Source organism: Fusarium oxysporum, chromosome III (assembly GCF_013085055.1).
Source record: "Fusarium oxysporum Fo47 chromosome III, complete sequence".
Lineage (NCBI taxonomy): Eukaryota > Fungi > Ascomycota > Sordariomycetes > Hypocreales > Nectriaceae > Fusarium > Fusarium oxysporum.
The window spans coordinates 1,202,954-1,221,363 of NC_072842.1; the positions used below are offsets into that span (position 1 = coordinate 1,202,954).

The window sequence follows — 18,410 nt, forward strand, 5'->3', positions numbered from 1 at the left end:
AAATCGCCAGTGAGTCAAGCGTATGACAACGCACAGGCTATAGGGCTTTGCTAAGCCTTGGATATGCATGCATCACGAGTGTTCTGAGGCTGTTCAATAGGTGGTAAGGCAGGAATGCCTATTGTAAGCAAAATGAATACAGGCCATTCACCCATAGTTAATCGTGATCAGTCCTTGCCCAAGTTTAAACTACCCATGTAAATCAACTATTTTCTTATGGCCATGTGGTTATGCAGTAACAAGTTTCCACGTGCAGCTAGTTCATATCCTTGCTCTATGTAAGTCTGCTGCACTTGGTGCGTTTAGTCATTGCCAACACCAACACGAGGTTTGCTTTTACATTGGGGTCTAAAACGCAACCATTTCTCGGAACGGAAACTACCGAAAGAAGCAGAGAAGTAAGAAGTTCTTGGCCAGACGAGAGACAAGCAATGCAGTGGGAGACAGAGTCAGCTGAGTTTTTCCCCCAATATTTAGAAAGTTAGCAAACATTTGGTGACATCCCTAGACAACAGCTCAATACAAGGGCGGAGACATCGAAAGAGGGAGGCTAACAAGGGGCAGGAAAAAGTTAAAAAAAGTCATGACGTTTGAGACTTGAGGGAAATAAGATTGAAGCCTTATGCTGATACTATAACTTTAAAAGATATAATCCATCAAATCGCTTTGTTTCGTTTCAATATGGCTATGGGTCACTGTGGAGGGATGGATATCAGAAAAGTGTCGAGGTTGACCATTGGTGGAGCCTGCATGGCCTTGCATGAGAAGTCATGATACGACTCGGTCTTGTCTTAGGGCGGTAACTCTATTGTTTTTGAGTGATACAGTGCTGAAGGGATGCTCTCTCTATCCAATTCAGGGCCTCATAATGTCCCTCTTGTTTTTGCGTACTACAAGTGATGAGACATGACCAGCTATCACAGCGCAGCACAAATACAACACAACAACGCCTGAGCTGTTCCGTCTGTGCTCTCGTCCTGCTGTAAGGTACACACATCTCAGCTGTGCCTGATTTGCTAGTTGTATGGAGGGAGGGGAAAAGAAAGCATGGCATGTGAGACTAGCCAATGATGAGTCTATGGAGCACAACAACTTGAGCTCTTACTGCAGTAGCTCTATCTACTAATCGACATAGTGAGCACACCCACACGTGCATGTTGGGATACAAGCGGACAGGAAAGTCGAGTAAAGGTCCAAGAGTCGGAAAAAATCACAGTAAACTTGTTAGTAACGTGCTTGGCCATGCTCAGCTGAGAACTTTCACCGCCGATCTTAGCCCGGACAGAGCGGGATCGACTTTATTCGATTTCGAGGAGCTGCCGTAGCGTTATTGAGGTTGTATTGGCAACTCGTGAGGTGCAAGATGTGGCTGATATAGCAGAATAGGCTACATCAGTGACCACACCACCTGGATAGGATACGAAGAGCGCCAATCTAGGTACAGCTCTTTAGTGAGTCCTTCTGCTACACTACACCTTGATTGCCGTGCAACCTGCTATGATTTTGATTAGTTCGTTTCGTATTGGGATTTTTTCGCTGAAGTGTCCAAGCTTAAGTTATAGCAGCTTTGATCTTTAAGATACTCTTCATATCTGATGTCATGAAGGCCTCATCCTCGTGGCAACCATTCCCGGAGAGGAAATAAGTTCACCCTCCGGTCACTAGCGTGGTGTAACTCGAGTGTGCAAAGACACAGAGCATCAGTTCGATATTTTCTTACTGCAGATAACTGAGTTGAATAGCGGTGGCTGGTTCGTCAGTGTTGGATCATGGCTGATTTGGCGTCATGCACGTACGGGTTGAGAGCTGCGAAATGCCGAAACTAAGTATGTCTCTGCCTGTAACTCCTTTATCCTTACTTGGGTACTGTTGGTGCTTTTTGTTATTTGAAAGATTTCTGAACCAAAGGCTTTGAGATATAGCGAGGTTGAGTGATGAAATTACGACTTATACTGGCAACAGTCAGTCAGGTGGGTTGGTAGTTGCCCGTATTGGACCATTGTAGTGAGGTGGTGTTCAGTTCCTCAGGCTACCACAACCACAACCGTTAAACCTCTCTTGTTACTCAAAAAACTCAATCCCTCCTAGGGAAGTATTCTCTCGTATTCAACGCCCTATTCCTCCACACCACTACAGCACGCCGAGACAACTATGGCGCCATCTAGCTCAGCATTGGTTGTTTCGTCTCATTATGGTGCGCGCTAATGACACGGGACCGATACGCTAGGGACCATGTTATGATGCGACATTGACCTCCCTATCCCTTCCCTTGTTGACCTGGATTAACCGATTCATCCAGGGAAGAAACCATTGATTCCATGGCCAACAGCTCTTCTTCCTCCCTGCCTCATGCATCTGGCACCAGGTGAGAACAAAACAGGCTTTCACAAGCACAAGGCGTGGTGGCTGCAGCTCTTGAGTGCATTCTTTCATGCTGTGCTATCAAACTGGGTGCTCGTGCTCGTCCTTGGCTAATCCTCCGTTCTCTGTCAGACCTGACATGTCCATTGGTTCTGACCCGCAGTTCTATCTCGTAATGGCCAGCAATCGACGAAAATGCTGTGCTTCGCTTGCAAAAGGCGCCCGCATTCGATGTCCTCGCCGTCCGACCTCTGAACCACATGGCCGTAGAACCCGGCCACCGCGAAGACCAGTTTCAAAGCCCCCGCCAGTTCTCTTTTCTTCAAGTGGTGTATCGTGAACTTCTAGGTAGCCATTCAGTCAATTTCCAGCCATGGATTTATTTATCGAATCTGCCTCCCGACCTCCGGGAGTCTCGATTAACATAACAGCCATGTGTGCCACAGCAACCACATGTGGCTTATATCAACGCGGTTATGATGCCCGGTGTGCTTAAGGTACTCTGGCCACTCCGCTCGACAATTCCTATATTGGAAAAGATGGCACAGGAAACCAGGCCATTTCTTTATCCCGACCGCCTCTTTTCTCGGCCCATTGATCCGGCTGCCAAGTCTGCAATGCCATAGTTACAACGGGAATATTCACTAACAAATCCCCGGAGACTCCAACTAAGATGCTCGGGGGACCCCACTCCCCCAAAACCCAGGCACTTCTTTGGCCTCACTATCACGAGCAAATCGTCGATTGGCGACATATACATATATGGGGTGGACGATCCTCACTAACCATCTTATGCAAGGCGTCTCTGCTTGTTAAGCGAAAACTCTCCTAATGAGGCTTGCTGACATTACATGCTGCCTCTCCTCACCCTACCTTAACTTTACAGTTATCTCTATGGTTACAATGCTAATCACAACCACCTTACTCATGCTCTTTTGCTATCACGACAAGCAGGTTTCTGCGTCTTTGTTGTGTCATGGCTGACATGGCGCCAAGACTCCCGTCCACGTAGCGATGCTGGGTTCCTGGACCTTCACGCCAGACTGCCCTAGCTCCAAGAGGCTCCAGAGTTTGTTGGCTGCTGCTGGGCACTAAACGTCCAAGATGCCGATTATTTGCGTATCAAACTTCAGCGGAGTGACCGGTCCTGCAGTTTGCATCGACAACAAACCGCTCATATCGTGATTTGGTATAGTTCAGCTTCGGTTACCGTATACTTTGCTAGGTGCATATTGGCAGAATGAGTTTGGCTCAACTGCATCGTCGAAGCTGGCTGATGTTGTCATCCAACCCGAGTTGCATTGTTTCCGCCTCTTTTGTTTACACGAGTCTCTCTCCTCTGACCCAGCCTGTCCTTCCCGCCGCTATAGGTCACCGAGTGCCACGCAGTTCCGTTGAGATGCAGTCCCTATTCCCGCCATTTGCTGTCTTTTACACAGAGATATCGCAGGTTCCTTCGTGTCCAGGTCTCATTCTAGCTGCTCATGCCGTCTCCCGTCTTACTAGGTTCCCCAGACTGAATGCAAGCTGATCCAGTGATCAACTGATTAAGTGAATGGCCAAATCAAGCGGGTCAATACGGCCTGGCCTTACACAACCTGACAACCTGGTAGCCTCATCCACTGACAAGGGCAGGATCTTTTGTTGAGCTTGGAGGGAGGCCGACATTTCGGCCCTGCTGTTGCGGATCTGCCTAGCTAGGGGGAGCTTTCGAAACCTTACACAAAGGAGCTCCCAATTGTCTTGGCCATTAACCAACACAGTATTGCTGACCTCCGTGCATGATATTGACATCACTTCTTGGTTCACCGTCGACCCAGGTTCTCACTGTAGGAAACCTATTGCCATTCCCAGCCGATTGCTAGCCAGCTAGTCCTCTCGATTGCATCCCTCCTGCATCACGGTTGCTCCAGTGAGCTCCAGCCACATCCTCTGATCCCTCTGACAGTGGTTGGACTCACGATGCCCGTATCACATCTTGCCAATATTCGCACCCCTCCCTCATGATGGTTATCGTCCCCTCGCAGGTAGAGTCAGACTAATGCAACCAAGGGTGGAGTTTGAGAAGTGAAGTCTCTTGTGTGACTTGGCCTGGAAAGTTTGGAGGTTGTCAAGGCCAACTCGGCCAACCTCTCTCATCTAAAGTAGGTTTTGGTTCGACAAGTTACAGATATAAGTCTGCAACCTTCTCAGTTCTTCCTTCCATCTCTTCCATCCATCTCTCAGCCTCTCCCACTTCTCGATCAGCCTTGATTGGATTTGTGTATACACAAGTAACCAACTCGTTCAGGTTACTTCTACCTTCGCTCAATCACATCACCATCGCTTTCTCATAGCTTGCACTCGCTTTATAACACCTTCGTTGATATCACAAATCCTCTCAACCTTCTTCATCATGAAGTTCGCTGCTGCTCTTCTGGTCTTGGCCACCTCGGCCCTGGCTAACAACATCCGGCGGGGAGGAGATGAGTACGAGAGCCCAGACTATGAGAGCGGAAAAGACTACGAGACTGGCGAGAACGAGTACGGACAAGACGAAGGATACGGAGAGAAGGGCGGCTATAAGCACGAGGTTAAGGAGGTCGCCGTGACCTACACCACTACAACCGTCTGCCCTATCACCTATACTCATTACAAGGAGGGAACGTGAGTTTTTCAGAGCCTACCAACAGACTGCAGCATGATAACCATATACAGCACCTACTGTGAGACCAAGCTCATAACCTCAACACTCGTTGTTGCTGAGACCAAGACTGTCGATGTCACAGTCAAGGAGCCTGATGTCACCAAGCACTACACTGATGTCGACTACGTTACCAGAACAACAGTGTGCCCTGTGACCCAGACCAAGACTGTTGCTGGAGAGGTCATTACCGAGGTCTACACGACCACCAGCGTCATCTACGACGTTGTCAAGTCTACCGACTATGAGCACGTTAAGCAGCCCGATGTGACAAAGCATGAGACCGATGTCATTTATAAGACACGAACTACTGTCTGCCCTGTGACAGTTACTAAGACCATCGCCGGTGAGGTTGTCACTCAGACATATACAACTACCAGCGTCATCGAGGAGGTCGTCAAGTCTACCGACTATGAGCACGTTAAGCAGCCCGATGTGACCAAGCATGAGACCGATGTCGTTTACAGGACACGAACTACTGTCTGCCCTGTGACAGTTACTAAGACCATCGCCGGTGAGGTTGTCACTCAGACATACACGACTACCAGCGTCATCGAGGAGGTCGTCAAGTCTACCGACTATGAGCACGTTAAGCAGCCCGATGTGACCAAGCATGAGACCGATGTCGTTTATAGGACACGAACTACTGTCTGCCCTGTGACAGTTACTAAGACCATCGCCGGTGAGGTTGTCACTCAGACATACACGACTACCAGCGTCATCGAGGAGGTCGTCAAGTCTACTGACTACGAGCATGTCAAGCAGCCCGACGTAACTAAGCATGAGACCGATGTTGTTTACAGGACACGAACTACTGTTTGCCCTGTGACAGTCACTAAGACCATCGCTGGTGAGGTTGTCACTCAGACATACACAACCACCAGCGTCATCGAGGAGGTCGTCAAGTCGACTGACTACGAGCACGTTAAGCAGCCCGATGTGACCAAGTTCGAGACCGATGTTATCTACCACACCAAGACCAATGTCTACCCAGTCACCGTCACCAACACTATTGCCGGCGAGGTCATCACCAAGGTCTACACCTCTACTGAGTACGTTGTTGAGAAGGTCCACACCACCGTATACGACCAGGTCAAGAAGCCCGATGTTACCAAGCACGAGACAGATGTTGTCTACCACACCAAGTACGAGGTTTATCCCGTCACTGTCACCAAGACCGTTGAGGGTGAGGTTATCACCAACGTTATCACTTCCACTTCTGTCATCGTCGAAAAGGTTGCCACTACCGTGCCCGTTGTCGAGACCATCGTCAAGACCATTGGCAAGGGCGAGGTCGTCACCCAGTACTCCAAGGTTTACCACACCGTAGGTGGCGGTACCGTCTACGAGACTGTCGCTCCTCAGCCCACCACTGTCCAGGCTCCCGAGACCGAGGTCGTCACCCAGCCTGAGGTCACCGTCCCTGCCACTCCCACCATCGCCCCTAAACCCGTTGCTACTGGCGCTGCCACCGCCAAAAAGGCTCCCGTCTTTGCCTTCATGGCTGGTATCCTCGGTGCCGTCGCTCTCATCTAAAAAGCATGAGTCATTTAACTTAAACCCAATAGCGCCGCCGGATTGGTTCTTGTTTTATTCTTTTTTACCCCTTTACTTCTCGTAAAAATCGCTTGTCCCTGGCAGCAGAGCACAGACTATTTAATTCATCGCGAGCCGTTGGGATCGCATACGTACACTCCTTTGCAGGACATGGCGAGGTGGAATTGGGAGGATGCTTATTTTGGTGTATTTAATGTCGCGGAAGAGGGTGGTTTGTTATTCCTTATCTTCACTTCTAATGTATATATTGATCTCTTGGCTTATATGATGATATATGGGAGGGCACGAGATAGGATAGGATAGGATATGTAGTTAATCTGGAGACGTGTCGTTGGACTATCTATGCCTTCTCTAATGCTTCCTTGTGATACCTGGCCATGACTATTCATGGCGATCACTACTGAATACGACAATGGCTTAAAGTATAAGCTTAGACTTAAGGACGATTAGGTTCACCCGGAAACCTTAGTTTGACAACTCGTACTATAAATCGAAAGGCTGGAAAGGCGCTGAGGCTTGACGCCTTTATGTTCTATTAATGGTCATTTCGAAGATGCTCTGAACGCATGTGAGAACAAATGAACCTCCAACCTTAATCTTTCTTGTTAAGATCCAACGAAGATCTTCTAGAAATACCCCTTTTGTCTGTACCGTGGCCATCGCCCAACCTCCTAATCTCACCAAAGCTCTGTCCACGCCTGTCCATGTCTGAGGTCCAAATACCCTCGCCCCAGAGAGCAAGAGAAGCTCTAACCTTAAACCAAGGTGCTAGAAAGAATTAGCCCAGACTCCCCCTACATAATACTGAACTTAACTAAGTCTTTTCTTCTTCTTTCTTCTTTTTCGTTTAGAGTACGTCCCAAGTTTCTTACTTCTTCTAGCTTGGATTATATATAAACCCGAAGATCTTTTGTGTATACCCTCAGTCACGAAGAAATCTCTAGTGTAGGTAGAAGTGAGCGACTGGTGGCGTTCAAAAAGATGGTTGGCTTTGTAGATCTTCGAGTCCCTTCAATGCCATTTCAACATCATGATCATCGGCGGTGCTCACGTCCAGCGGTACGGTGAAAGTACTTGTGACGAGGGGAATGGATAGAGGTTCTTCGGGGTTATAGACGATACCGAAATATTCCTGCCCCAAAAGGCAATCTTTGATGCAGTATCGTCGGAACTCCTTTGTGATATACACCTCCGAGATGTGGCATGTATCCTTGATGCAGGTTGGACTTGTGGGGAGGACTATCTATCTGTTAGCTTTTGCTTCCCCAGTGAAGGGGAAAGGGGTTGACTAACTGTCTCGAACGAGAACAGCGTTCCAGTGATCCGAACATGTTTCTGTCTGGTGCAGCTGGACATGATAGTTTGAACCACTCCGTGGGGAAAACGTAGCCTCCCAAGAGACATTTGCTAAGTTTGCCCCTGAACCAGGCTCAAAGTTCAGATTCAGCACCTTAGAGTGAAGCTGTTCTCGTGTATAGTCCAGCAACCTCCGTCTCGCAATGGCTTTTTGTCGGTCAAAGGACTCTTTGCCAATGACGACCTGCTTGAGGACGAAATGAAACAGGATGCTCGGAATTGCCACCATCAAATCCGCCAGTGACGCATCTCTCAGAATGTCAAAGCTCAGCCCCAAATTTCTATGATCGAGCCACTTGTTGGGTACTCTGACGACATCATCGTCAACTAAAATAGCCCAATGAGGAAACCGTAGTGCGTCGAAAAACATGACGCGGAGAGTTTCTGTATGTTTGTATGCAAATAGACAGGACTGAAGAGCCTTGTCGACAAATACGGCGAATTGAGTATCAGGTATAGAAACCGGCTCTTCTTTAAGCAATCGAGGAATATGATTGTACAACTTTCTATAGAACGTGTTGTAGGGCTTCGAGATAGACCAGTACGAGTCTCGCAATTCTACTGCCTGTCGACCGAAGTTCGGGAGATTGATTTCGTATTCGGGTTTCTATTCAAGGATTGTTAGCAAGCACATACCAAGCCGAAAGTCTTAGCAATCCAGGACACACCGGCCTTGAGCTGGTGGGATAGTACCACTTTGAGCGATCAAGAAATAGATAATCTCCGAGAAGAAAGATGGTGTCTCTCTTGATGAATTGTGCCGCCAGCTCAACATCTCCCCAGCCCCAGTCGTCGAGCAAGCTGCTGAGGTGTCCCACGAGATGAGGTCTCTGCTTCAACGCCAGATCCTAGATGGACATGATAGCTTGACACTCTTCCCCAAGCGAACTCATGTGCTTCATCTTCTCATCTGGAGTTCCGTAGAGGATGTTGTAACCGAATCTGAGCGGCCTCTCCGACAAGCTGGCATAACCCCTGCGGGTCGTGTCACTCAGGAGAAAGCCTTTGAGGTAGATTTCGCCACGAAACTTGGAATCGAGGATCAGATCACCCATCTCAGTCTTGACGATATCATCATCCTTGATATCCTGTAGAAACAAGGCGGGTTCGCACCACGTGTTGAACTCTTTGGGGGTGACCTTCGAACGGTATATGTATCTGCCTCGCCCGCCTCTCCCCAGTGCGTTGCTGTCAGCGCCGATGGTGAAGATGGTGTCAGTTTTCGGATGCGGCTGAAACGGGACATATCGGCTGCCCTGTGGGACTGTAGATCGTCGAAACTCGTTGATTTTGTCTTGGTTCATGGCTGTCAGAAAGGCCTTGAGCTCGCCATCTGGGTCAAAGTTGAACTTGTATTTGTAACTACCCGTTCTGCAGGTGACACCATGGTTTGTACCGGCACCTAAAAAGTTGAGAACGGCTCTTCCCAAGCCGAGCTCTGGACGGTGGGTGAATCGAACATCTCGGGGTTCCTTGGGGGGCTCGACGTCTGGGAGTACCATCTTCGGCTGCAGAGTCACGTCTCGTACAGCGACTGTAACGGTGCCGCCCTTGCCATCTCTGCTGTTCATGAAGTGAATATAACCAAGCGGTTTTCCAGATCCATCTTGCGCAGTGAAAGCGAACTCCACGGGGATCTTTGCATCGGGAGGGTTTCCACGCTTTTCCATGGCGACGTTAAAGTCGGTCAGCTGCAAGCCAAAAGACTCGATGATTCTGTCTTTCCTATACGAAGTCATGTCAGCTTCAGTGATCAGGCTTAGATATCACTGTGACTTACCACCAACGGAGTAGCTCGCAGAATGACTCTTGGGCCGTCAAGCGGGGGTTCTGAGCTGTGAGCCCAGTACTCATGACGCATCTTGGTGCAATTTGGTCCAGCGTAGGTATTTCCTTTCTCTCTTCTTTCTTTTCGGCGGGAACAGCATCTATAATTATCTCATCCTGCGCGAGTGCATCGCCGAGTGTTGGATCACTCTCGGAATTGTTCTGGCCCGACATCTTCAAAGTATGGTCGAGGAACTAGGCTGCCAGGCATACAAAAAATGACAAGAAATGGAATATAAAAGGTGAGAAATTATGGCATATTTGAGAAGTTCTAAAGACTGCTCATCTTGGTCGGCCACGGATGTAGATGTAGGAATAGTACGATGGAACGGGAACCCGCTTCAGCAGCCGGAAAGGAAACGCAGACTCCCACTGAGCAGACCTAGACCGCCCGCCCTAAGTAGCGTGTATTGTATTTTTATACAATACCCGTCCAAAGAAAAGAAACATAAGCCAGAACCCATTAATACTCAACTGCTACAGAGTACCAAGCCACACTCACACTACTGCGAGTATAGCTTCCTGAACTCCTTTGCAGCTGAAGAAATCATTTTCAACTCCTTCTTCAAGATTCCTTCATAGACGTCTCGGCCAAAGGTGTCCTTGACATTTCTAGAGTACCAGCGCATGCGTTCATGCGAGGATATCGCCCTACAACCGGTCTTGTCATGCTCATCTGCAACATTATTGAAGAACGTAGCGACCGCTTGATTGTTGACATCTTGGTGCTTGCCTGAAGCCACGGGCCACGGTACTTGGTCTACCACAGGCTATGATGAAGGTATCGTTAGTCGTGCTATAGAGACAATAGCATAGTCTGTTACTTACAAGCCCTTCTTCCAACCCAGATTTCTCTATTGCCTTCCACTTGGAGTCGTAACGTTTCCAAGCCTTCAGGGGATGAACATCATCATCTTCACTACCATCGCTCTCCAAGTCCGAGTCAGACTCAGACTCAGAAGGGATGTCTCTGGCTTGAAGCCGGCGCCCAGAACTCCCCGAGTTCGCGGCAGATCCTTCGGCCAACTCGGCTCCTCGACGAGTCACAGGAAGCGGAAATGGAGTGATGAACTGGACGGTTGTCTTTCGAAGAATGTCGGGCCGCTTCTGGGGAGTGGGTTTCTCCCGCTGGTTGATGTTGGGAGTCAAGCACGATAACGTGAACAGGACAGTTACATACCTTGACTCGGGCCGCCTCTGCTTCCTTCGCCGCCTCCGCTGCATCTTGAAACTTCTGCGAATCATCCTCTAGCTCCTTATCGAAATCAGTGTGCTTGTGGTGATGGCACAGAAGGAGTCTCACAGCCTCTTCTAGGCGTGGATGGTCAGCCCGCTGCTCCAAGGGAACACTGTTCAACCGCATCATGAGGTGCTCATGCTCCCTCACTTTGGCGACACCGATGACCATGTTACAGGGGTGACCTTGTGGCCTTGCGAAGCCAATAAATTTAACTCATTCCCGATAGCTATGTGGAAACACAGTTTTCGAGTCCAGAATTTGATCCGACGCAGTGGCCATGACGGCGTCCAAGAGACAGATAGGGGCTGCGATGAACGATCGATAGGTAAGATGACCAATGAAGATATAGCGTTGGTCCAGACAATATTATTAGTGATTGGCTATTGCTCAGCAGCAAGATGATATCTAGTGACCAGGAGACTCAGGGGCATACCATTCAACTTATACCGGGGACTCAATACACTAAAGCAGAAATGTTCTTTGAGACTCTGATATCAGTCATCCATTCACTTCAAACAGCATGCTTCCGGCTTCCATGACATGGTTCAGCCATGTCGTTGAATGAACAAAGACCCTGCATCCTCATGTCTATTTTAGAGTCCGCAGCTAACATGTCCACAAAGTGATATCTGATGGAGCTTGTCTTACAAGAAACGCGAAGTCGACGGAGCCTTGGCTTGTCTTCACTAGAAATACTGTAACTAATTAAGATCTACCAATAGAACGACTCATGGAAATGGAATTCATTGCTCAGATCAGACGGTGCTCTCCCCGACGGCAAGCTGCAGGCACTTTACCATATTCCCGATTGTCACATTCATGCATGGTAGGGGTGTTGTGACCTCCACAAAGCAAACATTTCACTGAGACGTTTGTCCAATCGACTTGTCCACAGTCATGAAATGAACAAGTGGCATTAGAATGATGGTATCCTGCAGTGTCAGCGTGTCCAACATCTAAGTGTCTACCGCGTGTATATGCAGCTTGCCCCGTATTCAAGCTACAAAAGATGAAAGGGTCCATTTGCCAGGTCTTTCCAACCTGAGAAACAGTACTGAAGCCAATACTTTGCTACATTCATTGATAATAAGCTCATCTTGGACAAACTGGCTCGCATGCCGGCGGTGAGAATCGGCCACTCTTTGAGACTGAAAATTTACGCGGGAAGTTGCAGGCTATTGGGCGGTGAATGGAATTAAAATGTTTTTTGTCCTTCGCGTTCTAAAATGTGGAAGCCTTGGCACTTCACAGAGGAGATAGTGATCAATGAGTGGGCAGTTGTTTCTCGTAAGGTAGCTTGATGTCGTTGCAAGAGGCTCATGTCACTGATAAGAATGATACCCCACCTGCTCACCCCACCTTTCCATACCCCACTTCCCGTCCCCAGCAGGGATCCGGAGTAGTAATTAGTCCGCCCTGCACTCTATTCACGGAGCTGAAGGTAACCTTAGACAAAGCGTCGCATAGCATTCAGAGTATCGTATCTCTAACCCGCCAAGGCTCGTCCAATCCGTACTCACGACACCTTCACCATGGCACCTGTCGATCGCGTAGACCACAATGCCCTTGAGCGTAGGTATCATGATATTCCGAATCGTCAACGTGCGTTAACCCCCTCGTAGAACAGCTCAAGGACATCATCCAAGATCTATACCAAATAATGGTACAAGTCTCAACTTACGACTCTGTCGGCCGATCCAGTAGAGAAGTTCTCATCAACGAAATGTAACATCTCTTCTCACTCTCCCCTTTGAAACCCCAACTAAGAATATACAGCAAAACCCTCTCCGACTCCCTTCGCACTGTTCACTCCTCCGCCTCTCCCCCAAACAACTTGCCTTCAGTGCCCCCAGAACTTGTCGAGTATGTCGAGCACGGCCGTAACCCAGATATTTACACCCGAGAATTCGTTGAGCTCGTGCGTCGAGGGAACCAGCTTATGCGCGGCAAACTCAACGCCTTTGGAACCTTTCGCGACATCTTGGCGGAGAACATCACCACGGCCATGCCCGAGTTGCGCGACGATGTGGCCCAGGTCGTCGAGGCCACTGGAGGCGTGCCACCCGGAAGGAGAAATGGTGAGCAGCCGCAACAGAATGGCAATGCTACCAACCATGCCTCGTCGTCTGCTGCTTGAGAGGTTGGCAAAATTGGATGACCATGATCATTCACCATGTTGCTCAGGCTACGAGCATGTTTATTTCAAGCGGTTGCGGTTACGGCACCGCGGATTCTATGATACCCCAAGCGAGCGTAATGCCGCGCAACTTAATGCAATATTTCTGGTGCCAGCAGCGTTAAATGCCGTGATTCAATATTTGTCGTCGACAGCTGCCATGAGGAGTTCATATCAACATTGACAAGCAAGTTCACACAATGACAAGAATCATTAGCATTGAGATCTTGATAAATGCGTGGCATGAGCAGAACTTTTGCGGACAACCATCTATTATGCCAAGATGTGACATTATATGCGTGAAACACCCCAGGAACCGATCTAAAGGGTCCGCGTCCATCCCAGGCCTTCAAACCCAAATAACAAGCAACTCGCTAACCTCTAGCATTGCTCTGCATTCATTGATGTCTATCCCTAAAATAAACGCCCCAATGGTATGTTGTGTGGCATAGGATGAGTGAAAAGCGCCCAGTATAAGTGCTAGCCGTTCACAATGATAACGGCTTTTTCCTGCCAAAGAGTGGAATGTGCTTCATGCATATATATGCTGAACCAACCAGCGTCAAAATGAGGATCACCACTTGCCAAGGGAGCAAGACAGCTGCCGCCATGAAGAACTTGCCGTATCGTCGTACGGCATCTACCAGCCGGCCATGGGCATCTCGGCGCTGTTCAAGATCATCTTGGAGCTTACTGTTCCGGGGGGACTGTGGGTGGAAGTCCTCATCGCTGGTGGTTGCATAGTCGTCGTTTTCCTCTTCTTCGCCATCCTCATCCTCGTCTTCTTCGTCATATAAGTCCGCATCCTCATCCTCACTATCCCATAGGTCGTCATCGTCATCATCCGCGCCGGCTGGTCATGAAAAGTTGAAACCGCCGGGGAATCCTCCACGCTGTCTGGGGTCAGCACCACCAAAGTTAAAGTGGGCGCCGCCGCCGCCACCGCCGGGGAAGCCTCCAGCAGATCGGAAACCACCGCCGCCGAAACCACCCTGCTGGCCCATCATGCTGAAGAGGATTTCCGGGTCGATGCCGCCCATACCTCCTCCCATGCCGCCGCCACCGAACATGTCGTTGGGATCCATAAGATCATCGCCGTTGTCGTAAGCAGCACGCTTCCTGAAGTGGTGTTAGTAACTTATCTTGCCGGTAGGTTTTAGAAATTACTTACTGAGGGTCGCTCAAGCACTCGTAAGCCTCCTGCAAGTCCTTAAACTTCTCCTCGGCGTGAGGGTCGCCAGGGTTCTTGTCAGGGTGGAGCTTAACAGCCATCTTGCGATAAGCCTTCTTGATCTCGTCACCTGTAGCGGTCTTCTCAACGCCAACGATCTTATAGTAGTCCTTGCGTTGAGCCTTCTTGAGCTCAAGCTCCGCCTTGCGGATTTCTCGCATGATGGTACGGTCCTCTGGATCGAGCTCCTGGATGGCCTTCCACTCCTTAACAGCGTCTTCCCACCTCTCGGCACCACCCAAAGCATTGGCCTTGGTCTTGCGGGCCTTTGTGTAACCAGGGTCAAGGTTAATGGCCCGCTCACAGTCAGCGATGGCATCGTCGTACTGCTTGAGCTTGATCTTGCATTGTGCCCGGTTCTGCAACAGCTTCGAGTTCATGCTCTTATTGGAAGGGTCAATGTCCAGAGCATTGGTATACTTCTCGATGGCTTGTTGTAGACGACCTGCCTTGAAGTCGGTATTGCCCTCCTCCTTCATGCGGTCAAGTCTTTGGACAATTCTGAGCCACTTGACAGCATCACGGAAATCAGGATCACAGTTGATAGCCATACGGAAGAACTGGATAGCCTTATCGTTCTCGCCCTGACCATAGAGAACACGTCCTCGGAGAACAAGAGCCTCAGGGTCCTGGCTGTTGTTTCGGAGGAGGTTCATAGCAATGTTTTGCGCCTCTCCCAATGAGTTTTCCCGTCCCATTAATAGATAAGCCTCCCCACGCATGAGCTGCCACTTGCGGGGCTTGCTGACACCAGGACCCAGGCCGCGTTCAGCCAGGTCAAGAGCATGAAGCACCATGGACATGCCAGATCCAGATCCGCGTGCAAGAATATCACGGGCAGACTGAATATGATGCAACATCTCCTTCGCAGGGGCCATGTCCTTAGCAGATGGTGGGGGGTCAATGCGGTTGAAAGTTGTCATGGCTTCCTCTGGTCGGCCCATAGCAGTATATATACGGGCCAAGCGTAGAAGAATCTTGGCATTCTGAGGATCATAATCGGCAGCCCTGGAGCAGTCTTCAAGAGCATGCTCATATTGGCCATTAGACATATAAGCAGCAGCTCGGTTGCCTAGATAAGTAGCGGAGAAGGGGAACAGGTCGACAGCTGCGATTGGGTGTCAGCATTTGGAGATGCATTCAGCCAGGCTGAAAAGTCCTGGCAATAAGAAGAGCCTGAAGGCAGGTGGCGATGCATACCTTTGCTGTACTGCTCGATAGCCTTGTAGTAATTCTTCTCCTTAAAGAATCGGTTACCAGCAGCCTTGTAGGCTTCGGCATCTTCCTCAGGCGTAATTGTCGGGCTTCCAGGGTTGGATTTATGAGGAGGTGGCGGAGGGGCGCCGTCATCATGACTGGAGCCGTTGGGAATAGGGACGGAAAAGTTGGTCTGGGCTTTCGGGTTGGGAGGAGTAGTTGAACGAGCGCCATTAACAGGCTCGCTGTCGACATCCATGGAGTTACCGTTCATTGCAGCGGCGAGAGCGGATAATCGCTTTCGTTCTTCGGGAGGGAGGTTGAGCGGATGCGTATCGGGCTCGTATTTGTGCCGACGAGAGGAAGAATGGGAGTGAGAATGGCCCGGGTCGGTAGATTGCCTTGACAGTCTAGAAGAACGCGAGGAAGATTTTGTGGACTCGGCGGCGTAAGAAGCGGGCCGAGATAGTCTCTTTGAAGACTTTGAAGGCGACTTGGCTCTCGCTGGAGAAGAAGGCTCCGAGTATGCGGGAGGTTGTTCCGCCGGATCGTGGTTCTCACGATCGCGCTCCTCGAAAGTGGCGGATTTCCTTGTAGAGGAAAGAGGAGGAGGAGGAGTGGAGGAGGACGTTGGCTTCTTGCCGCTACCAAAGAAGTTCTTCATTTGAGCCAAACAAAGTTTGGTTCAGACAGATAGAAAACTAATACTTTTAGGTAGACGGGATGGAAGAATCCCCAAGAATCCCCGTAACAAGCTTATGCCGGATACTTTACTTGACCGAGTCGATGCCCTAAACGGGCGTTAAGGAAAAAACCGAGTTTTTTTTTTTTTTCGGGGCCGGTCGACTTCCAGTTCCTGGCTGGACTGGACTGGACTGGACTTTATTACTGGTGGCTCCGGGAACGGTCGTGCGGCTCTGAGCCTAAAAGGGGTCGGGTCAAGTTAAGTGTGGTTGGAATGCCGAATACCTTTCTAGACAGACGGAGGAGGACCGGAGCAGTGATGATAGAGGATGAAGAGTCAAAGCATAGGTTCCTAGGAATACAGAGACAAGGAAGAAGTAAAAGAGTCACAAAATGACAAGCAAATGAGAACAAAACTCAAGCAGATGACAAAAAGGTGATCCAGAGGAAAGAAAAAAAACAAGTCGGGGGCAGGGAAGAGGAAAGTGATGAGATGATGAAGGAAAAGAACCCTTGTTGAACCAATACGCAGAGCACAGCCTGAACCAGCATTCAGCTGCTAATTAGTTTGAGTCCTTCAGTTAATATGAGATGAGCGAACCGGGCTATGACAGTGACAAGTGACGAGTGACAAGCGACAACGGCCATGTCAATCCCAACCCAGCCCAGCCCAGCAGATTTATCAGCCGCTCTCGACAGAGGCCAAAAGCCCGAACTAGGATAGATAGGACTATGTGTCAAAATCGATGCAACTGCCTGATTTCCTAGTGCAGTAACCCGTTTTCCAATTCTCAGCCTGTCGGATCACTCCAAATGTAAAAAAAGGCTGGGTTCTGCAGGTGTCTGTGGTTGCCGGCTCACCACGGGAGCCTGAGCGTTTAAGTTAGGTTGACCACTGAGACATAGCCTGGTCTGGCCTGAATAAGTCTAATGAGAATAAAATAAAATTGTGTATCGTACTGCCGGAATCACGTCAATGTCAGTGTAAGACTGTCATTTCATTCCATCGGTTCTCGGAGACTTTGGCAACACAGGATATGTTTGCCTGCTGTGCGAGTATCTTGTACTTCGTTCCCCAGTGTCAGTGACAGTGACAGATTTCAATTCAACCCATTCAATATGCCTGGTCGCCACGCGCTTTCAACCCCCACCGCGGAAGGGACCTTGTCTGTCTGGAATTATCACGGACCACAGATCAGCACCAATTAAGCAAGGACCATGTGTAATGACAATTCAATTGACAGAAAATATGATAGGGGTTCTTGAGTCTAATTCTGCATGTTAGTAGTGAGTTGTCCTCATTGACGTTGAGCCAACCAAGCTAGTCCGTACAAGAGGTTGGGGATAGTCCATCAATCTCAAACTACCGCCTATGACAGCATCAGAAGGATCAAAACTTGTCTATACAGCATTGCCCAAATGACAGGCTCCGCAATCACCGATCAATGACAGAATGTCACAACTCAAGACCAAGGCACAGAAGAAAAACAAAGAGATAGACAAAATAATCCGTCAGTTAATTTGCAGCTGTTGACGTCTCACCCCGCGTAAACTCAACTAATCGTTTTAGTGTCCGTGGTCAGGCCCCGGCCCGCAAATGACTAACCTAATATCGAGGACTTGCGCTTATCCAAACGTCATCTCTTCTAGAAGGTTCAGTGGGGCCCAGGACCCTTGACAACGTTTCTCCAGCCATCCTCGATTCTTACAGGTCGCTTTTAGGCGCTCTCACAAGGCTTTCCTGGTCCTCGCCAAACTGCTCAACGCCAGTCACTTTCCTGCAGTCTCACCAGTCTCCATCTCAGTCAAGAAGAGGTGGCGGGTCGATTGCCTGCTCTTGCATCCTTGAGGGGCTTGTTTCGCTTGGCTGCAAATCATTGCAGTCCACGGATATGGATCCGGGGCTGCATTTATCTATACGCAGACACAGCAAGCTAGGTAGGCATCCATCGTCCAACACATTTGTTTTATACGGATCAGATGGCCGGATGCCTCCAGATGTCTTACTGATTGCCTTACAGAAATCAATAATGAATCTAGAGTGCCTTTCTTATTGTCTTTACTAATCTGATCTGTATCAACATAAATGTTCTGTCAT

The 18,410-nt window shown here is 49.2% G+C and overlaps 5 protein-coding genes across 5 annotated transcripts; 2 read left to right on the top strand and 3 right to left on the bottom strand.

Annotated features, from left to right (window-relative positions):
• Positions 1-4,756: 4,756 nt before the first annotated feature.
• FOBCDRAFT_198291 (uncharacterized protein) lies at positions 4,757-6,580 on the top strand (the record flags this gene model as incomplete). The annotated part of the gene is made up of 2 exons (XM_054703734.1): positions 4,757-5,007; positions 5,059-6,580. The coding sequence occupies 2 exons, from the start codon at positions 4,757-4,759 to the stop codon at positions 6,578-6,580; spliced, it is 1,773 nt and encodes a 590-aa protein (XP_054559709.1).
• A 982-nt stretch (positions 6,581-7,562) lies between these two features.
• On the bottom strand, positions 7,563-9,958 carry FOBCDRAFT_289620 (uncharacterized protein; the record flags this gene model as incomplete). Its single annotated transcript, XM_059611752.1, has 5 exons — positions 7,563-7,840; positions 7,895-8,564; positions 8,594-8,652; positions 8,847-9,682; positions 9,738-9,958. 5 exons carry the CDS (start codon positions 9,956-9,958, stop codon positions 7,575-7,577), a joined length of 2,052 nt encoding a protein of 683 aa, XP_059466923.1. The 3' UTR covers positions 7,563-7,574.
• Positions 9,959-10,287: 329 nt separating this feature from the next.
• FOBCDRAFT_198293 (uncharacterized protein) lies at positions 10,288-11,192 on the bottom strand (the record flags this gene model as incomplete). Its single annotated transcript, XM_059608913.1, has 3 exons — positions 10,288-10,554; positions 10,613-10,912; positions 10,965-11,192. The coding sequence occupies 3 exons, from the start codon at positions 11,190-11,192 to the stop codon at positions 10,288-10,290; spliced, it is 795 nt and encodes a 264-aa protein (XP_059466924.1).
• Positions 11,193-12,496: 1,304 nt separating this feature from the next.
• FOBCDRAFT_20168 (mediator complex subunit NUT2) lies at positions 12,497-13,388 on the top strand. Its single transcript, XM_031175658.3, has 3 exons — positions 12,497-12,596; positions 12,647-12,749; positions 12,801-13,388. The coding sequence occupies exons 1-3, from the start codon at positions 12,557-12,559 to the stop codon at positions 13,159-13,161; spliced, it is 504 nt and encodes a 167-aa protein (XP_031046791.2). The 5' UTR covers positions 12,497-12,556; the 3' UTR covers positions 13,162-13,388.
• A 612-nt stretch (positions 13,389-14,000) lies between these two features.
• On the bottom strand, positions 14,001-16,478 carry FOBCDRAFT_20173 (uncharacterized protein). The gene is made up of 3 exons (XM_031175659.3): positions 15,632-16,478; positions 14,372-15,539; positions 14,001-14,319 (listed from the first exon to the last, which is right to left on the bottom strand). Exons 1-3 carry the CDS (start codon positions 16,290-16,292, stop codon positions 14,058-14,060), a joined length of 2,091 nt encoding a protein of 696 aa, XP_031046792.3. The 5' UTR covers positions 16,293-16,478; the 3' UTR covers positions 14,001-14,057.
• Between the last annotated feature and the right edge of the window lie 1,932 nt (positions 16,479-18,410).

Coding starts and splice junctions, on each gene's coding strand:
- FOBCDRAFT_20168 (XM_031175658.3), top strand. CDS start 12,557: ATGGCACCTGTCGATCGCGTAGACCACAATGCCCTTGAGC. Junction 12,597..12,646: donor AGACCACAATGCCCTTGAGC/GTAGGTATCATG, acceptor ACCCCCTCGTAG/AACAGCTCAAGGACATCATC. Junction 12,750..12,800: donor GAAGTTCTCATCAACGAAAT/GTAACATCTCTT, acceptor AAGAATATACAG/CAAAACCCTCTCCGACTCCC.
- FOBCDRAFT_20173 (XM_031175659.3), bottom strand. CDS start 16,292: ATGAAGAACTTCTTTGGTAGCGGCAAGAAGCCAACGTCCTCCTCCACT. Junction 15,540..15,631: donor TATCGAGCAGTACAGCAAAG/GTATGCATCGCC, acceptor ACCCAATCGCAG/CTGTCGACCTGTTCCCCTTC. Junction 14,320..14,371: donor GAGTGCTTGAGCGACCCTCA/GTAAGTAATTTC, acceptor ACACCACTTCAG/GAAGCGTGCTGCTTACGACA.